Source organism: Sphaerodactylus townsendi, linkage group LG06 (genome assembly GCF_021028975.2).
Source record: "Sphaerodactylus townsendi isolate TG3544 linkage group LG06, MPM_Stown_v2.3, whole genome shotgun sequence".
Lineage (NCBI taxonomy): Eukaryota > Metazoa > Chordata > Lepidosauria > Squamata > Sphaerodactylidae > Sphaerodactylus > Sphaerodactylus townsendi.
The window spans coordinates 104279041-104299265 of NC_059430.1; the positions used below are offsets into that span (position 1 = coordinate 104279041).

The 20225-nt window shown below is 46.4% G+C and overlaps 1 protein-coding gene across 3 annotated transcripts in view; it reads right to left on the reverse strand.

Annotated features, from left to right (window-relative positions):
- The window catches only part of CD164L2 (CD164 molecule like 2), a 62952-nt gene that overhangs the window by 27532 nt on the left and 15195 nt on the right, over positions 1 to 20225 (reverse strand). For all 3 annotated transcript variants that reach the window (XM_048502204.1, XM_048502203.1, XM_048502205.1), the window contains exon 2: positions 3438 to 3545. In XM_048502204.1, coding sequence (XP_048358161.1) covers positions 3438 to 3545 — 108 coding nt within the window. The remainder of the gene's footprint in view (positions 1 to 3437; positions 3546 to 20225) is intronic.

Consider the following 20225-nt stretch of genomic DNA (forward strand, 5'->3'; position numbering starts at 1 on the left):
TACCCTGGGGCTGGGGGGCTTCATTGGGATCTTGTAAGTATCTGGGACCTTGACCAAATCCAAGGTGGTTTCGTTCTCGGGTCTTAATTGGGTGTCTGAGCTCTTGTAGATTAAGGGGTGGACGATGGTATTTTTAAAAACCCGAGATAAAATCAAGCCTTTGGTTTGCTTAGCCTTGAGCTCTATAGCCTGCGCCAGTAGCTTTGCATGAGAATTCTAGATAGAGTTGAAGGTTAGCAGCGGGAAGCTCTTAGTTGATGGTTTTCATAGTCCATACATTTCTACTGAAGCGTGGAAGGTTGACCACGCAGTGTAAACTTTCTTTTAATAGTATACTGAGGTGGTGCTTGGCCAGAGAGGGTTCGCTCCAGTCGGGGACTATGCCTCTGTGTTTACCAATAATTAAACAGATTTTGTTGGGTAAGAGTGTTAAGTTACAAGTGTTCCTAATTTCTCTGCTTTTTTGGTGAAAGTTGGAGCTTGTGTCTTTAATAGGAGTGGTCTTTGTGAGACTGAGCTGTAGTTCTCTTTGTGCTGTGGATTGAGCCTCAGTGCCTTCCTGCTTTTTGGAGTCCATTACTGCGTTCATTTTGCCATTTAGCAGCTTAAGCTCGTTGTATATATATTCGACTGTCCCCACTAAGAGAGACAGCAGGCTGATTAATTCTTGTCGGTCTTCAGATACAGTGAGGTTACCGTCTGCACTCTCAGCTGTATTTATTTGTACATTCGGGACATTTGCTGTTTTGCTGGGAAGCATTTCTGTTTCAGTTCCTTCTGATAAACTTCTAAGGGAGCTCTCGTCTCCCGGCACTTGCTCATTATTAGTTAGAGCTGCGTAGCGGTTTCTTACAGGAATTTGGAAGAAGTCCTGAATTTTTGGTTGTTTAGCAGTGGGAGGGGAGTTTTCTTCCAGCTCTCTAGTCCGTTTTTTACTACCCATGATGTAGTCAGAGCCTGGGAAAAACTCGCTCTTATCACTCCAGGGGAAGTATCTGAGGGAACTGTATTATCACCAGTCCAGTCCCATCGCCATCTTGAATATGGTTCTAGACGGGGGGAGTTAAAATCTGTTAGTTCTGCTAAAACCTCTTAAAATCCTAAAAGACCCTGTTAAAATCCCGTTAAAATACAGTTAAAACAAGATTTAAAACAAGGGGCTCACAAATTGCAGCCTGAGTTGTCTGCAGATCAGACTCTAAGAATACAGTCAGTTCGAGCCTCCTTATCAGCAGGCATTCTGAATTGGGAAGTGAGGGGGGGGGGGAAAGCAGCTGGGAGGATGCTCAGCTCCACACTCGAATATTAAAAGGCTCTCCCCTTGGAACAACAAAACATTCCAGAGATTAAAAAGAAATACCAAGAGATAAAAGCTGAGGAGGAAATGTAGAACTTATCTTTAAAAGGTGGAGGAGCCCTGCAGCTAACGTCCGATCAGCACGGCAGCCGGAACCGGACTGGGATGTCATGTCAAAGAGGGAGCAAGCTTGTTTTCTGCTGCCTCAGAAACTAGGACATGGAGTAATGGATTCAAGGTGCAGGAAAAGAGATTCCACCTAGACATTAGGAAGAACTTCCTGACCGTCAGGGCTGTTCGACAGTGGAATTCACTGCCTTGGAGAGTGGTGGAGTCTCCTTCTTTGGAGGTTTTTGAACAGAGGCTGGATGAACATATGTCAGGAGTGCTTTGATTGTGTGTTCCTGCATGGAAGGGGTTTGGATGATGGAAGGGGGTTGGACTGGATGGGTCTCTTCCAACTCTATGATTCTATGAACAGTACATAGGGGACACAGAACATGGCTCAGTGACACAGCATCTGCTTTACATGTACAGGGTCTAAAGTTCAACCCTCAGCATCTCCTATTAAAGGAGACTACCATAGCTGAGATCACTTAAGTTTGGGGGGAGGGAATTGTAGCCTGCCAGAGCAGAGACTATTGGTCTTACTCAACATATAGAACAGCTTAGGGCCGTGGTGGCGAACCTTTGGCACTCCAGATGTTATGGACTACAATTCCCTTCAGCCCCTACCAGCATGGCCAATTGGCCATGCTGGCAGGGGCTGATGGGAATTGTAGTCCATAACATCTGGAGTGCCAAAGGTTTGCCACTACTGGCTTAGGGTGCCAAAAAGCCTTAACAATGTCTTTGGGGGCAGCCACTGTTTTGTTGGACCATTTGAGCTCCTTCCAAAGGTCTATGGAAAACAAACATGTGACAAATGCATTCAGGGTTGCTGCTGAAGACACACAGCTTTTGCTATTTTCAAATCCTCACTGAGCCCCGAAGTTCAGAAACTTGTTGCTCGAAGTAGCAAGGAGCGCTTTCCACCAAATTCCCAGGTCTGAAAGCTGCAAGCCTTCTCACACACCCAAGCTTGGCTACAGCAATGTGCTCTGCGGGTGGATGCCCTTGAAGGCTGTTCACAGGCTAGCACCAATGCAGAAGAGACATGGGCAGACGGGAAAGTGGGGTGAGACCCCGATTTCATCAGTTCTCTCCAGCATCCAAACCAAGCCCTCCACTGCTATCCAGGCACTGGTTTCAGCCTGTACACATGTAGTTGATGAACATCTCTAAGAGCTCAGAACCTCAACCTGTGGGATTCTGACCTTAAAACTCCTTCTTCAAGGTCATCTGCACAAATAGTTTCAGGGGCTACCATGTACTTATTTAACTTTTTAAAAGCTACCCTTTCTTCAAGCAGCTCCGGAACACACCCTTAAAACTCTGCAAAGTAGGCTGGGCTGGGTTGAGCTTCACAGCTGAGCCTAAATCTGAACCTGGGTCTCTCCAGGGATGGTGGAGTGGTCTGGAGCAAACAGATCACCTCCAGCTCCCAGTGACTCCGGATAACATGGGCCCTCCCTCCCTCCCTCCCTCCCTCCCTGACTGCCAATACAAGCCTCCTCAAAGAAGCACCTCGCCCCGAGGGAGAAGAAATGGGAGGAGGAGACGGGAATCGCAATTGAAAACAGCAGCATCGCAGCAGGGGAGCGCACATAATTACTTCTTCAACTAGCCAGAGACAAACAAGGGAAGTAGCCATTCCAGTTTTCAAATCCCAGAAGTCTAGGTGTGCGTTTTATCTTAGATCTCCGTGGACAGTTTTTTAAAGTGGAAAGGTGATTCAGTAATATAAAGAAGGACAGTCTGAAGGAACATGGAAGGCTCGCAAGAGCTTCCTTCACATTCCTTGCACTACATCTCCTCTGAGAATATGCATCAGACTTGTGACTCACAAGAAGTTTACGTAGGAATACATTTTGCTCGTAGTTGAAGATACCATGAGACTCTTTTTGACATTTTGCAAGGTTCCAGGAGGCTGTGCTTGCAAAGCGAAAAAAGGAACCCCAAGGATCAGATGAAAATGTTCGTTCTGTATGAACAGAAGGTGCTTTGCAAGGCATGTGAATTGGAGGTCTCCCTTACTCACCTTGCTTCTCCTTGGATTCTCTGCAGAGCATCCAGACGCAATCGGTGATGTTCAGGGATGTTTCTCCTTCAATGCATTTCTTACAGGACTCCAGATCTTTGCATTCTCCTGTGGAGCAAAAAAGAGAGAGAGTTTTCAAGGCATTGAATCTGAATCCTGCATTTGAATTTTGGGAGGAGAAGGAGGAGGAGGAGTTTGGATTTATATCCTCCCTTTCTCTCCTGTAAGGAGAATCAAAGGGGATTACAATCTCTTTCCCTTCCCCCCTCCCACAACAAACACCCTGTGAGGTGGGTGGGGCTGAGAGAGCTCCAAAGAACTGTGACTAGCCCAAGGTCATCCAGCTGGCATGTGTTGAAGTGCACAAGCTAATCTGATTCACCAGATAAGCCTCCACAACTCAAGTGGCAGAGCGGGGAATCAAACCTGGTTCTCCAGATTAGAGTGCACCTGCTCTTAGCCATTACACAATAAAGCTATTAACAATTCATAAAAATTACTCACAGCTATTGGCCAATGACCATGTCATGCTACTTCATTTAGACCCAAAGGGGCTTATATTACTCTTAATCAAACTTATTGGGTGAATTTGAGCCACACACACTCAACCTAATCTACCTTACAGGGTTGTTGTGATGATAAAATGGAAAGTAGGAGAACAATGTGAGCCACTTTGGGTCCCCGCTGGGGAGCAAATAAACGTGTGTGTTAAGTGACATCAAGTTGATTTTGATTTATTGAAACCCTACGAATTAACAACCTCGAAAACATTCGATGATTTACATCTCGGCTGAGGAGTCTTGCTCCCCGAGGGGCATGGCTTCCTTGATTGAGTCAGTCCATCTCACACTGATTCCACCTCTTTCTGTGCTGTATTCAGCTCTTCCTAGCATTATTGTTGTGTAATGCTTGCTGTGTTGTTGTGCCTTCTCTTTGCATTACCAAAATATGACAGCCTCCATTTAGTCATAAATAAACAATTTTTACTCACACCAACCCTTGCTGATGGCCCTGCGGTTCAGGGCAAAGCATCTAATGCACTTGCAGAAAGTCCCAGGTTCCGATCCCTGGCATTGTCCATTAACAGGATCAAGTAGGATGTGACATGAAAGACCTCAACCCAGTGGCGTAGCGAGGGGGGAATGTGCCCGGTGCACCGGTGCGTCCTCTGTCCCGTCCCAGAACGCCCCCACCCCGGAACGTCCTGGCCACACCCCCACACGGGCGTGCACCCAGTGCATCGTGCCCCCTGTCTCCTTGGAGCTACGCCTCTGCCTCGACCACTAAGACCCTGGAGAGCAGCCAAGAGTAGCTAATGAGGACCTTGGCAGACCAAGTGTAAGGCACTGCCATGTTTTCAAGTGTGTTTACATCTGACAGCCACCACATGATACCCTACTAGAAATTGCTCCGTGGGGCAGCTGCCATTACAGAGCAAGCCTTGTTGGTCCAGTGGGTCACCTTCTCGGACCAGGCAAGTATGTTGCTCCACTGCATACGTCCAAAGTAAGAAGTGGGGAGTATTCAGTGGCACAGAGAGAAATCATCCAGTCGACTTCACATGGATGATTCAGGCCCCATGAGGTTACAGCCACATGGGGAATCCAAGAGGCATCAGCATGCTAATTATAATAACAGTGCAAACACATTTTTGAGTGGAACTCTTGTGCAAAGAAAAAAAAGCAAACAAGAAAAATCTTGGGGTACCAAACTCTGATTTTAAGGACATACAACAAATTATTTCTTCAGAGCCTTTCTAGGTCAGACCAAAGGCCCTGCTAATCCAGCAGTTCAGAAAACTACATCTTATGTGGACGATGGTTAGTTTGGGAAAGCAGAACTCAGCTCCTCCAATCTTGGCTTGACAAATGCTGGTTTCACTGTCTTTTCTCTACAGCTTGTGAGGATGTTGCCGGAAAACAAACCTGGACTTGGTCAAGATGTTTGTTAATAATTTATTATTATTATTATTATTATTATTATTATTATTATTATTATTATTATTATTATTATTATTATTATTATTATTATTATTATTTTAATTAATCAGTTAATAATTAATTAATCAGTTAATAATCCAGTGCCAGCTCCTGGCTCAATAGACTAATGGAGCAGTTAGTGGCATGGCTTTCATTTATACAACCACTCTAACCCTAATTATACCATGATTTCATGCAATACCTGAATCGATCCTCTGTTTTCATTAACAACCAACCAGATATCTCCGGAAGCTTACAAAAATAGTTAAAGCAACAATCCCCTATTCTTTCAGCCTGAGACAAGGACTGCCACTCAGACACATTGCCTCTAAAAATGAAGTTTCTAAGTAATTAACAACAGACCACAGATCTGTAGATGGACTCCACTTCAAGAATCTCTGAATTCAGTTTATATATGTAAGAAAGTTACTCATTAGTCAAGCATTGTTTATTTGGCAGGACTTTTGATGGGGTACGAACAGTAGGAATCTTTCTGGGGGAGGGCTAAACTGCAAAATTTTAATTACTGCTTTTAAACCACTTTGAGTCAAGAGGCAAAGCAGAGAATAAATATTTTAATAAAGGAAGACACCAAGGCAATTCTGTTGAAATAGTACCAGCTACAGCCCGAAAAATATTGGACTTGGGTCCCAAAAGGTGCGTAAAGAATGTTCTATGCTTGTAGGATAAACTCAAGTACTGTGCTGGCCCTGCCAGGAGTCTGCACGTGCAGAAGCCCAGATAAGGCTGTGGTGCTTATTGAACATTTATAGGTTTAATAAATGTTGGATTACATTTGCCAAGCACAGCATATTAGGCTCAACAACGCAGCTGCCTGGGAATTTGAGGCCCCAGAAGAATAAAAGCACCACGCGCCCAGGCTGCATTCATGCCAGCCTCTAATTCCCCTTCCCAATCAATAAAACGAGGTATTAAATTGTTGCATCGTCGAAGGCTTTCACAGCTGGAATTAAATGTCTGTTGTGGGTTTTCTGGGCTGTGTGGCCCTGGTCTGGTAGTTTTAGCTCCTCATGTTTCACCCGCATCTAAGGTTGGCATTTTGAGAGGCATGGTGCAGTACAATGTGTTTCTTTCCACTCCACACTGTACCACGGAGATGAACACGTCTTACTGTGACATGCCTCTGACGTTGCCACCTGTAGATGCAGGCGAAACATTAGGAGCTAAAACTATCAGACCACAGCCACACAGCCCGGAAAACCCACAATAGCCGATTAAATTATCCTTTTCAAAAACAGTTCCTTCTTTCTCCAGTTTTAAAACACACACTTCTGTTGTATGCTAGCCCATATGCCAGTGGTGGCGAACCTATGCCACGGGTGCCACAGGTGGCACTCAGAGTCCTCTGTGGGCACATGTGCACAGAGTTCATCATGTGATAATGTAATTATTTCAGGGAGATTATTAGCATTAAACCAAAGACCTAGTTTTGGGGAAGCAGCATAGGTAACCCTGTTAAGCGCTGTTAAAACCCAACTGATTTTCATGGGAAGAACTAAAGTGCGATCCTTTACCTGGGAGTAAGCTCAGTTGCTGGAAATGGGGCTTGCTTCTGAGTAAACCCTCCTAGGGTCATGATTCACCCTTTGGAAGAGTTGCACAGTTGCTTCAAAGCAATGCCACTGACTACCACCAAGCTTACTCCGATGCCTTAGCAGCGTGCCTTTAGGAGTAACCGTTTTTCCTATACTAAAACCTCATTGTTATTCGAAAGGTTGAGAATTGCCATGTTTGGCGCTGCGAGGTAAAAAAAAGTGGGTTTTGGGTTGCAATTTGGGCACTCGGTCTCAAAAAGGTTCTCCGTCACTGCCATATGCCTTCTCACCTATGAAAGACGCATAGAGTTACCTGTTGCAAATTGGGAAATTCCTGGAGATTTTGGGGTGGAGTCTGGGGAGGGTGGGGTTTGAGGAGGGGCCTCTGCCAAATATAATGCCCTGGACTCCACCCTCCAAAGCAGCAATTTGTTCCAGGGGGATGGATCTCTGACATCTGGAGGTCAGTTGTAATTGCAGGATATCTTTAGCTCCCACCTGGAGGCTGGAAACCCTAAAGATGCATGGGACTCTTTCTCTCCCCCACCACCCCAAAAGAGGCAAATTCTGTTTTTGATTTTCAATTATGGGGCCCATCTGAAGGATCAAAAGCATCTCTGAAGTCCTGAACAATTAGGAGACTTAGGACTCAATTGCACTGGTTGACAGTGACGTATCTGCCAGAGGAACATGGGTGGTCCCATGTCCATGCGCCACATGGGGGGTGTAAAATTGCCCACCCACCTTCACTGCTAGCCTTTCCTGGGCATTCTCCCCAGCTGCAGCAAGGCCCCGGGAGAGGCACCCTGGCCATCACCAGCCCCTGCAGCCTTGTTGAGGGGCTAGCAGGACCAGGCGGGAGCCAGCAGCTGCCAGGGCGCCTCCCCCAGGGCCTTGCTGCGGCCTGGGAGAACGTGACCCCACTGCCGGCCTCTCCTGGGAAGCGCCCCAGGCCGTGGCCATCTGGCCGCATTCTTCAGGCCCAAGGAAAGGCCCCAGGCCGTCACCGCTCCCTGCATCTGCTGACTTTGCCTGGTCCTGCTGCCCCCTCAACAAGGCTTCAGGGGCCAGTAACAGCCGGGGTGCCTCCCCCAGGGCCTTGCCAAGGCCTGGGAAAATGCCAGACAGCCTCGGCCCAGCCCCGAGGGGTGCCCAGCGGCGGACTCGCAGCAGGCTCTGGCCCAGCCTGGAGAAAATGGCACCTGGGGCCCAGCCTGCTCCAGCGCCCCCACACACCCCATAGCCCTGGTGGCGGTAAGTGGGGCAGGGGGGGGGGCGCTTGAGCAGGCTGGACCCCAGGCACCATTTTCTCCCAGTACTCCTCTGCTGGTTGGCCCTTGATCCTGGCAAATAGATGAATGTTGGGAGCTCCCCACTGAAACTTAGATACAGGATGGGGAAAATTCAGATTATGACTGGGGCACATGGGCAGAAAGGACATAAGAACTTCCCAAACGTGCCACTGTCCCAACCTGAAACAGTCCTGGGGCTCTGCTATTTGCTATCTTGGGGCAGTTTATAGATTGCCCATCAATACATCAGAGTTTCCTCAGTGCAGCAAACAGCGACTCCCTACGGCTATTTCGTATCAGCAAACTGGCCCAGGCTTAGACACACAGTCCTGGGGCACTGCAACTGACTAGACTACCATTTCTCAAACTCAGGTCCAGAAACACCAGGGGATCCTATGCAATGGCAGAAGACAAGTTCCTCTCACTTCCACCAGCGCAACACGCTCTGTTTTCTAGGAGTGGAGGCACAGTCCCTCTAATTCAGAAGACGAGGATGGAATCCTCTACGCTTCCTTTCCCCTCTACAGAACTTCCAAATCACCTGTAGCCAGGAAGTTTCTGGTGAACCTAGAAAGTACAAGACACCAAGGAGGTATTGTTCTATGGCAGTGGTCAAAGTTATGTCCAGTATGTAACTGAAATGGTTTTCATACTAGTTTCTTTTGCAAAATATTTCAGAGAAAGAGAGAGAGAGAGAGAGAGAAATACAGAGAGACAGATAGAAAGTGAGAGAGAGCAAGAAAGAAACGAACTGCAGCCAATGGTGGTTTTCAATCAAACACTAGACAGAATCATAGAGTTGGAAGAGACCCCAAGGGCCATCAAGTCCAACCCCCTGCAATGCAGGAACACATAATTAAAGCACTCCTGACAGATGGCCATCCAGCCTCTCTTTTAAAACTTCCAAAGGAGACTCCACCACGCTCCAAGGTAGTGCATTCCACTGTCAAATAGCTCTTACTGTCAGGAAGTTTTTCCTGAGGTTTAGGTGGAATTTCTTTTTCTTCACCTTGAACCCATTACTCCATGTCCTAGTCTCTGGAGCCATAGAAAACAAGCTTGCTCCCCCACCAACGTGACATCCCTTCAAATATCTCAACATGGCTGAACAAATGTCCAGATTTTGTGCATTGCTGGTCTCCATTTCTGTGAGTAGCCATCCTAAGCGGAGTCATACTTTTCTAAGCCCACTAACTGCAGTTGACTAATTCATTTAGGTCTGGCCTATGTGTGTCAGGACATTTTGAGCTACAGCCCTAGAGAATTAGCCACCTTCAGAGATGGCAGGCCCCGTGCAAATAACCATAACATTTTTTGCTTGAACTTGCTTTAAAATTATAGCTGATCACAGTCTCACTGCATGGTTTTGAGGGCACAAGTGTGCTAAAGTTTCAAGACTGTGACACTACACCCAACTTCTGGACTTATCAATTTCATTCCCAAGGCAAACTGGAATGGAAAATGTGGCTTGAAGATGCCCTTTGAAAATGGTTTTTGATTGACACCTCTCTTTTGCACAAAAGCGTCAATGAAGCGGCACCTGGGGGAGAACAAGGCCAGGTGCAAACCTGACTGCTTTGAAGACCTGTTAGGTGTGAAAGTCAGGGCAACTTTTGAATTACAAAGAGTTTACAAACTTAACAAGGCAGTTTAGCATTCCATCCTCCCGGGTGTGCACGAACTGCCCTTCCAGCAGACTCATTAAAGCTTTAAATTCATGGGTGGGGGACCACACAGAATGAGTACATTGGCCTTCCCTGCATTCCCACCACCCATCCAGGCATGCGTTAATGCTCAACACTATGATCATGGAACTTTTTTCTCTTTGTGACCCCCCCCCCCCACTGCATTTGCTGACTCTCCACATTTAAACAAAGAAAAATGAGTCACCATTTATTAATAGCAAATCCTCAGCTTTGTTTTATTAAATCTACAAAGAGAATTCTTTCACTCCCCCACCGGAGATCATGCTATGAACTAGAAATGGCAGAATGCTAATCGAGTGGGATCTAGAAGGCAACCTCATGAGTGTCTGTCCTCCCAGTTAAATCCCATGCTCTTAGGGTGCCACTGGCCGCTTTAATTTGCAAACAGAAACTGACTCGATTTCTTTTAAGAAACAGACTCGATCAAAGAGACTCGCAGTTAAAACAGTGCAAACCATTAAAAATGATATCTATAAGACCCTTTTAAAAAAATCAGTAAAAGCATGGCCAGTGAAAACAGCCAGTAAAAGAGCTTAACTGGATCTGCTAAATCTAAGGATCCGAACTCATTTTGGGAAGAGGATTCAAGTTGCTTTAGTAAACCAGAAGCTGAAACTTTGAAGGTTTTTTGAAAGCAGGGTAGATGCTGATAGGCATGGACTGTTCGGAAGGAATTTCTTTTAAGATTCTGAGAAGCACAAGGGCCTAATGAGGTGCCCTTTTCTGTTTGCTAGAACAATGCCCTTTTTTCTCTTTGCTGGGAAAAAAATCAGATGTGCAATGTTTTTTTTTGCAAAAACATGTATCACAATTTAATGTGAACAGTTTATATCTTAATCAGAATGACACACATTATTATCACATTGGCTTGCAAAGTAAACAACATTTTCAGTACAGAGGATCAGATTACAGATGTATTTATTTACCGTCATAGACCAAAAGAAAAGCATGGAACAAAACACAAATTCCAGAATAATAAACTGGAGGATCACCTTTTCAGATTTCCACCACCAACAGACCAAAATGCAAAATTAACGAACATGCTTACACACAGAGAGGCTATAATGAACACGATAGCGTCATTTTTCCCCCAACTTTTCTTGTGGCAAAGTCAAGTATTATCAAAGTAAACCTCCGTCAGAAAATCCCTCTTCTGCAGATGGCAAGGCCCTAGTTATTTCATCAGCATTTAATGAAATCTGTCAACACTGATGTGGTCCCTGCTGTGTATGAGCAACCCAGAGCAGCTGTCCCTATTGCCCCATCCTCCTAAAAAGTTCTGCATGGTATCTTTTTAGCATCCTTGTATGTCATCAGCCAGTCTGGAAGAATAAATGGAAACAATACTAACTGAGGAGTGGATTACACAAGCATGCTCTTTTATCAGTACAACACTGCTTGAGTGTGGTGGCAAAAGGAGCTCATTTGCTTATGGTCAGGGATGTAGAGTTGTGCCATGTAACACAGGAGTCCTTTCCGATGGAGGACAGGAATGGTCTTAGCCAATGAGCAACAAGAGCTGATGCCCTGAGGCCCGTGCTGCCCATTCCCCAAGTACCTGCAGTCTCACCTCCCGCCCAATGGGGGCAGAAGAAGAACTGGTGTCTGTTGTCACCAGTCACATTCAGCCTGTGCAGCAGTGCAGGCCGTTACGTGCTCCATCTGGGTTCCCACCCACCATGCACAGGGAATGAGCCACTCTTTGCTCAGCACCAGCCGGGGGAGGGGCTGGCAGAAGGACCCCACTGAGAGATGGCAGTAATTCTTGGGCCCCATTCTGGACTTTTGCCCTTGGTCCTGGAATCAATTAAGATTGCCCCAACACGGATGATCAAAGATGCAGATAGAAGTCAGGACACAGATATTTGCCTTGGGCATGAAGAATGTCAGTGTGGACACTCAACTCATGTACTGGGAGATGGATGGGGGTGGATGGGGGGTGGGATTGCAGTTTTGGCTGACCAATGCACGCCACAATTTCAAAATGCCGTTATTAAATTGCCATAATTAAACCAGCCTATTTTCATTCATAATTATAATAGCATTACTAATTTAATAAGAGAATGTTAATTTGTGTGTAACAGCATAATTGGTATTTAGTTAATTTGATGCCCTGCTTACAGTATCCAGTGACAACCAGGGTTCATACCCTCCACTGTGCCCTGACAGTCACTCCCTATCTAGTTAACCTTATAGGGTTGTTGTAGGGGGGTAACAATGTATAGTGCCGTGAGCTCCTGGGAGAAGAGGCAGGTTAAGCCTCATCCAGAGGACAGGAAATAAAGTCAAGGGCAGCTATTTCTTACAGGTCCATAAGTGCCATATAACATTATGAAATTGTGTAAGTTCCCTGGTTGCCATCTTTGGAGGTCACACAGTTGTGATCTCTCACTCAAGGGGGACAACTTCTCTCATTCACTTGGAACAACCACACCAACACCCCATGACTCCAAATTCCTACATTTAAGATTCCTATGAAGTAGATGGTTTGTTCAGATTTAATGTCAGCTACCTCAGACTACAGTGCCAAAGAGTCAAATTTCATGTTGTCATACACTGGTTAGTTGTCATAGAACTGGGATGACGTTAACCCGGGCTGGATATAGTATGTTCACTTTGAAAGCCTATTTGTAGCAGCAGCAGAGGGAGACCAAAGAGTTAAAATGCAAAATGCTGCAAAGGAAAACCTTTGGTCCTCTGTAATTGTACCGTGACTGAAGAACAGCCTGATCTTATGCATACTTCCTTCAGAACAAATAAGCTCTCCTGCATTCAACAGGACTTGTTCCCAGTCAAGCGTCTACAGGTCTGAGTTTTGATTATACTGTAACCTTTAAATGTCTTCTTCCACTTACAGAAAGGATGACAGCAAGATAGCTGGATTTCACTTTGTAATGCATACCTAAAAATAAGCTGGGGATTTTAATCTGCAGATAATGAATCCTAATCTCTAACAGCGGATATCTAATACCACTTGCGGATCAAAAAAATCCAAACAACAGGGCTAGGCACAGCTAGAGTTTAGGATTCTGTCAATATACCCTCTCAGGTTCCAAAACAATCCAATTTGTCTTTTTGTTTGTTTTTAAAGCAAAGGGAAGTGATATTTCAACAAGACTGGAGAGGAAACCCTGCAGTTTGGTAGAATTCTGCACTGCCATAGCAGTCCCCAAAATACAGCCTAGCACTAAGGCAGGCATGTTGGCTACCAACCCCTGAGGCAGTGACAGCAAAGGTAAGGCAGGGGAACAGAACTGAAGAAGAGATCAACAGTATGTATTTTGTTGTGGGGGTTGGATTTTCCCATCCTGTGAGACCTTGCAGATTCCCACTTTTGAAAACAAGGGATGAAAGCAAAAGAGAGAGAAAAGCAATTATTTCTGGGCAGAAGGAAGCTTTGGTTTAGTATACTAAAAGTGAAGTTTTTTAAATAGTTTGAAAGCAGCTTGGATGTTATTTATTTGTTTGTTTGTTTGTTTGTTTGTTTGTTTGTTAGATTTATAGGCCGCCTCACCCCTGAAGGGCTCGAGGCGGCTCACAATATAGCTGTTCTCAGTGACAGCAAATGAATACAAAAATATAGTTTAACCCCATTAAAACCTGATAGCAGCAATCACTTTCAATAAATACAAATTAAAACAACGGAAGTTGTTACAAACAGGCGCCCAATCTAAAGGCCAGAGGGAGGGGGAAGGCAGGGCCCAAGGTGGAATCAGGGCCCAGCCAGGATGGAAAAACAGGCAGCCTCAGTGAGGGGCGGTAGAACCGCAGCCAGCCCCCCCAAAAGCCCCCCCAAAAGGATTGTTTGTGAGAGCCATGTGAGGTTACTGCTGTGCAGAGTCCTGGTGAAGTGAACCTAAGGCTACACTGTAGGAATGGATCTCGGGAGTGGGTTCATGTGGCAGCTTTTGCTGTCTGGCTATTGTGAGGAACTGTAAAATATACCATATAGCATGAAATGAAAACAGAGTGAGGAAAAACAGGCTATTATTGAACAGGTGTAGCAGGACTCGTTCAGATATAAGCACACACTCTTGCTCCTAAAATCAAGCATGTTCATTGTATGTTCAACTGGATTACAAAAACACTCTAGAACTCTCTGTTTAGGACTTGCAGAGTGACTTAGATCAGGGGTCCCCAAACTACGGCCCGGGGGCCAAATGTGGCCCCCTGAAGGCATTTATCCGGCCCGCCAGGCATGGCAGCGATGGCTCCATTCATGTGCAGTGGGGGCTCGAGGGAGAGGAGGAATCGGCTCCAACGGCTGTTGATTGCAGTTACATGATGGCACCCCCAAATCTCCATGAATTTTCTGACCCAGAGTTGGAAACCTTACATGTGGCAACGCCTGCTCTGCCCTTCCCTCTCAGCTACTCCATGTGTTGCTCTCAGGCTTTCTGTTCTGCCTCACTCCCATTGGCATCAGCCAGGCTGGCAAATCGCTCGCTGGCTGATAGGGAGGAAAGAACCCAGGAAGATACCTGATCCTGGGTTAGATGGAATGCTTCATTGGGAAATTTCTGCTTTTTTTTTGCAGGGGAAGGTATTCCACAGCCTCCCCAACAATATTTGGAGCCCACCCTGTACTTGACATACTTTGGTCACTGTTCTAAAAATAGACCATGACAGAAAGGCTGAAAGGTGAAATCAAACATTTTACAATCATTTGTGCATAGGAATTTGTTCATAGTTTTTTTTAGTCCGGCCCTCCAACAGTCTGAGGCACAGTGAACTGGCCCCCTGTTTAAAAAGTTTGGGGACCCCTGACTTAGATGAACTGAGATGCCTGCTACGGACTGCACATGAACAGAAAACAGCATACACACACATAATGTAGAAGACGTTTAAAATGTATTTGCATATTTATATCCTATTTTCTCCTCATCGGGGATAAAAAAAGGATGCAACAACCATCCTGTGAGGTAGGTTAGGCTGAGATTATGATGACTCATGGTCGCCCAGTGAACTTCCAAGGTAGAGTGCTTAAGTTAGTGTGACTAACCACTACACAATCAGTCTCCAGTGACTTTGGAGGTACATAATCCTGGCAAAGAAGTAAATTAGGAGACTGCATCAATAGTGGCTGCCCATTTAGGCAACCCATTTAGGTGACTAGCTGTGCATAAAAATCACTTGAAATTCTGCTCACTCGGAATGGTAAGATTATTGCAATCTCACAGGTTGCTAGACTTGAGAGGGAAAGGGCCCTGTCAGGGTGGGTGGGGATACTTGCACAAAAATCTAGAGACCCTCTACACTTTGGGGGCCCAGTGAACCTACAAGCGGGACGTCCAGTGATGAACCCTTAGCCAATCAACATGCAGGACGCACAGGGACCCAAGCCCTGTGCGTCCTGCATGCCCATTGGCCATTGCTGGGTCTGTGGAGCTGCTGCTCTGTGGGCCTGGCAATGCCCTCAACCTTCCACCTGACCCAAGCACCCAGGCTGGGCTTAACCCACACCTTCCAACCCTCCCTCCACCCCAAGCCTCACATTCTCACCCTCTCCCATCCCATCCCAAACCTCACCTTTCCACCCTCCCCACCCCAATACCCACCTTGCCACCCTCCCCCACTGCAAGCTACACCTTCCAACCCTCCCCCACCCCTACCCCTACTGTCCAACCCTCCCCACACCCCAAGCCTCACCTACCACCCTCCCCACTACCCCGGCCACACCTTCCAATCCTCCCACACCCCAATCCTTACTTTTCAACCGTTCCTCATTGAAGCCTCACCTTGCCACCCTCCCTCACCCTAATACTCACCTACCAACCCTCCCTCCACCTCTTACCACACCTTTCAACCCTTCTCCACCCCAAGTCTCACCTTGCTGCCCTCCCCCCACCCCAAGCCACACCTCTCCACCCCCAAGCCCCAGACCCAAACCCAGACCAGTGGCACACATAGTGCTGGAAGCAAGGGTTGGGGGCTACTGCTCCACTAAAGTCCAATGCAGGGGAGATGCTTCCTCTTCCTCCTTTTCCTGGAGCCCACTGCCAGTAAATAAATAATAAACTTCTGCATATGCTAGTTTCCTTAAGGGTGCTTCCCTACATAGTCTCCACCTTTTCCTGGAGCCCACTGCCAGTAAATAAATAATAAACTTCTGCATATGCTAGTTTCCTTAAGGGTGCTTCCCTACATAGTCTTCATAATCCCTCCAAAAAGACAGAGGTCTGATCAATAGGATTATCCCAGACAGGGGATTACAAACAGGAACATGAGGATGTCAAGGCCCCCAGGGAATAAACAGCCCCCCCCCCCCCCCCGGACTGCAAGGGCAAGTTTGCATCTGATGGCTCTTGCCCTAAAAAGAAACTCAGTTGAGCTGCTGGACAGAACCATACCTATGGTCCCCTCTTCAATTATAAATCAACACTGCATACCTGCATTAGGGACATCCAAAGGATGAGCAAGAGACTATTCTTTGCCAAGCGACCAGCAGTTTTCTAGTCTTAAAAAATCAGACTAAAGTATATATCCTAACATCAAGTAGCAGTGAGTTCTACAGGCCACCATCAAATTTAAACTACAGTTGGCATGAGATTCCGGCCACTGGGTGGACCATCAAATTAAAGCACAACCCTTTTTGTTCTACACCAGCATTCACAGTATCCCCAGAGCTCAGTAGTCTCACAGAACGTTCCTGTCACTGCAAGCAGCTCTGGGTGAGCAGGAAGTAGATGGAAATGCTCCCTCCTTCAAGAAGAAGAAGAAGAAGAAGAAGAAGAAGAGGAGGAGGAGGAGGAGGAGTTTGGATTTATATCCTCCCTTTCTCTCCTGTAAGGAGACTCAAAGGGGCTTACAATCTCCTTTCCCCCCCCCCCTTGCCTTCAACAAACACCCTGTGAGGTGGGTGGGGTTGAGAGAGCTCTGAAGAACTGTGACTCGCCCAAGGTCACCCAGCTGGCATGTGTTGGAGTGCACAAGCTAATCTGGTTCCCCAGATAAGCCTCCACAGCTCAAGTGGCAGAGCGGGGAATCAAACCCGGCTCTCCAGATTAGAGTGCACCTGCTCTTAGCCACTACACCAAGCTGGCTCTCCCATTAATCAGGCACGGGGAGGATTTTCCCCTCCACTTTGCAAAATCTGCCAGACAGTCTCCTCCATTCAGAAGCAAGCCCCAGAGAATTCCACGTGACTGGCTCCTGAGTAATCACGCACAGGACTTCAGCCCTGAGGAGGAATTCGGGAATGAGATGCAACTGTCAGCCAGCAACTCCCACCTGCTCTGAGCCAGCCTGCCAATAAAGCAAGTATCCGACCTAGCGTGGGAGTCTCTTCTGTTCAAACTAACCTAAAAAAAAAAAAAGTTAACCAATTATCTCTCCATGGTGGAAAGTTGAAAAGCTGATGGGCCCATCACCATGGAGACAGTGTCCCAGCTACGGTATTTCTCCTCTCAGCATTGAGGGACTGGTACAGTAACCAATTACGAAGTAGTACTTGAAGCTCCAGATTTCTGGCAGGTTTTTTTTATGAGTTGGGTTATTTTTACTGCAGCACTAGCACAGATGATCGCAGATCAGTTGCTTCACCAAACGCCTCCGAACACTGTCACGCTGCATCGGAGCACAGGGGGGTGGGGAAATAATAAAGCCCCTTATAAATCTGTTACAGCCACCCCACAGATGGGGCCTAATTCATATGCAACAAAGTGGGATACAGTAAACTCCCCCCGTAATATGCAAGTTTTTTCCACATGCCTATCTGGACAGGTGTCTCACTGCCCTCCTACCCCCAAATCCACAAGTTGAGCACATCAAATGGGATAAGATAAGCTTCCCAAATGTTCCATTAGACTTCCATTTGAAATATGTGTTACCACCTAACAGGGACCCACCCGTAAGACCATTAAACTTACAGTCTGAATTGTGCACTGAAATGTACCTTTGGTCTCTTTCCCTAGCTGAGGCAAACATCTACTTGCTTCCCCTCCCTGCCCCCAGACAGTGGGGGACCTTTATTATGCCCTACCTCCACAATCTTCACTGACCCTCAGCAAGACCTGAAAGCAGCTTCAAGCAACTGTAATTTTGTCAGGTTTTTCTTCCCTTTTTTGGATGCAGAAACATCCCATAAGGGCATGTGGGCCCTACAGGGCGGGCAGGTAGGCAGGCAAACCAGATACCTGCTTGGAGTCACAGTTACCACATAGAGTCTTCTTGCACAACCCAACCCAGAGAGGGAGTCAGGATCCTGGAAAATCTGCAGTGTGGCGGCACAACAGAATTCCTCTAAGTTTGAGCCAATACATACTACAGCCGTCTTTTGTTCCTAGAAGAAGTTGCCAGCCATCAATTACAGCCTGCTGAGATCAAGAGGACTAGTATGACCAGAGGTGTTGAAATATATAGTGCTAGTAAAAGGAAGCCATTTTGGTATTTCTAGCAGTTGTGTAGAACATGGAGTTTGAGAGTGGACCTCTCACCCTACAGGACTATATATCTGCCAGAATTCCTCCTCCTGAATCATGGATCTTGAGCTCTTAAAACATGAAGTAATGGATTCAAGATGCAGGAAAAGAGATTCCACCTAAACATTAGGAAGAACTTTCTGACTGTCTGGGCTGTTTGACAGTGGAATTCACTGCCTCGGAATGTGGTGGAGTCTCCTTCTTTGGAGGTTTTTAAACAGAGGTTGGGATGATCATATGTCGGGAGTGCTGTGATTGTGTGTTCCTGCATGGAAGGGGTTGGACTTGATGGCCCTTGTGGTCTCTTCCAACTCTGTGACTCTATCTGGCCACTCTGAATTTCCTCCCTGGGTTGATTTCTGATGAGGGGTGATATATTCACACTGCCATAACATTTAGTAAGCAAGAGGATCCAATGGAAAGATCACCAAAATTGGGGAAATCACTTCCAAATAGACTTGCAGAGATAAAATGGAAGTCCCATTGAATTCTCTGGGGCTTACTTGGGAGTAAGAATGCTTTGGACTACAGCCTTGGGTTCAAATCCTTAGTCTGCTCCAAACTCAAGGACAAGGACCTTCTTTCAGGCCCTAAAAAAATCCCAGGAACTATAGCAGCCTGCCTCACAGGGGTATGGGGAAGATAAGTAATGGGAGGGCCTTTGAGCAGAACATTTACTCTGTATTCAGAAGATCTCAGGTTCAATCCCCAGCAACTCCAATTAAAAGGAACAGGTAATATGCAATGTACAAGAATGAGACCCTGGAGAGCAGCTACCAGTCCGAGTAGACAAGACTGACTGTGATAGACCATGGGTCTGACTCAACGGAAGGCAGCTTTATATGCTCAAGGAGAAGCACCATATGACTTATAGTATGTTGGGGGAAAGGGCAGTGGAGCAGAGTGGTATGAGTCGAATGACTTTATGGGAGATGCGGGTTCCAGTTCCGTCTCTGCCGTGGAAGCTTGCTGGGCCAACTCTGTCTTTCAGCCTAACTCCCTGTACTGAAAGGGCTGTTAAGAAGTTAACAAGGAGGAGGAAAAGACCATGCCTACTACTCCTAAGCTCTTTGGAGGAAGGGTGGGATTAAAAGGTGCTAAATAAATGCACTGGGATTTTTGTTAACTTCAGCTGGAGGGCACGCCGGAAAGCAAATTATGCAACTGCCAGAAAGCAAATAATTGCATCAGAGCAGGGAGATCTTTCTCAGCTCTGGAGAACTTTTGTCCATCTGCCCCCAAGCATATTGTGAGGGCAGGTTAGGGAGTTAGTCCATTTCAAGTCACTTGAGAGTTTTTATGGCACTTCTTGTACTTTTAAGCACTTCAAGTTACAGGGAGAGGCAATTTATTTACCATTGTTCCTGCCCTGTTCGAGGACTCTGGTTGCATGCAAGAATTCATAGTCTTTTTAAACCTCCGAACAACTCCAGGGCATCTAGCCACATAGACGGGGACACATCCCAAGGCCACACCCAGATCTCCCTTCTACCAACCAGTTTACAACATTGCAACAAGTCAAGAGCAGCATCCAAAGGCCCTGCCCTGTGTGCCACCAACTTTGGGCAGGGCCTTCTCTAGGGTGGCACCCCATATGCTGAATAATCTTCTACAGGGGCCTATTTCTATTTCTTTGACCAGGCCCTCTGTTAATATTGTTTGGGATTTATTCCCAACTGTCCTCTCTGGGATTGTTTTACTGCTTAAATTCTTTCAGCGTGTTTTTGACTCCCCCATTCGAAATTTTCTAGAGTTCCAAAAGTCAACACATGATAGAGTATTCATGCAACCCAGTGGATCTTGCTGCAGAATGGCTGAAGTCACCCACCGATCAT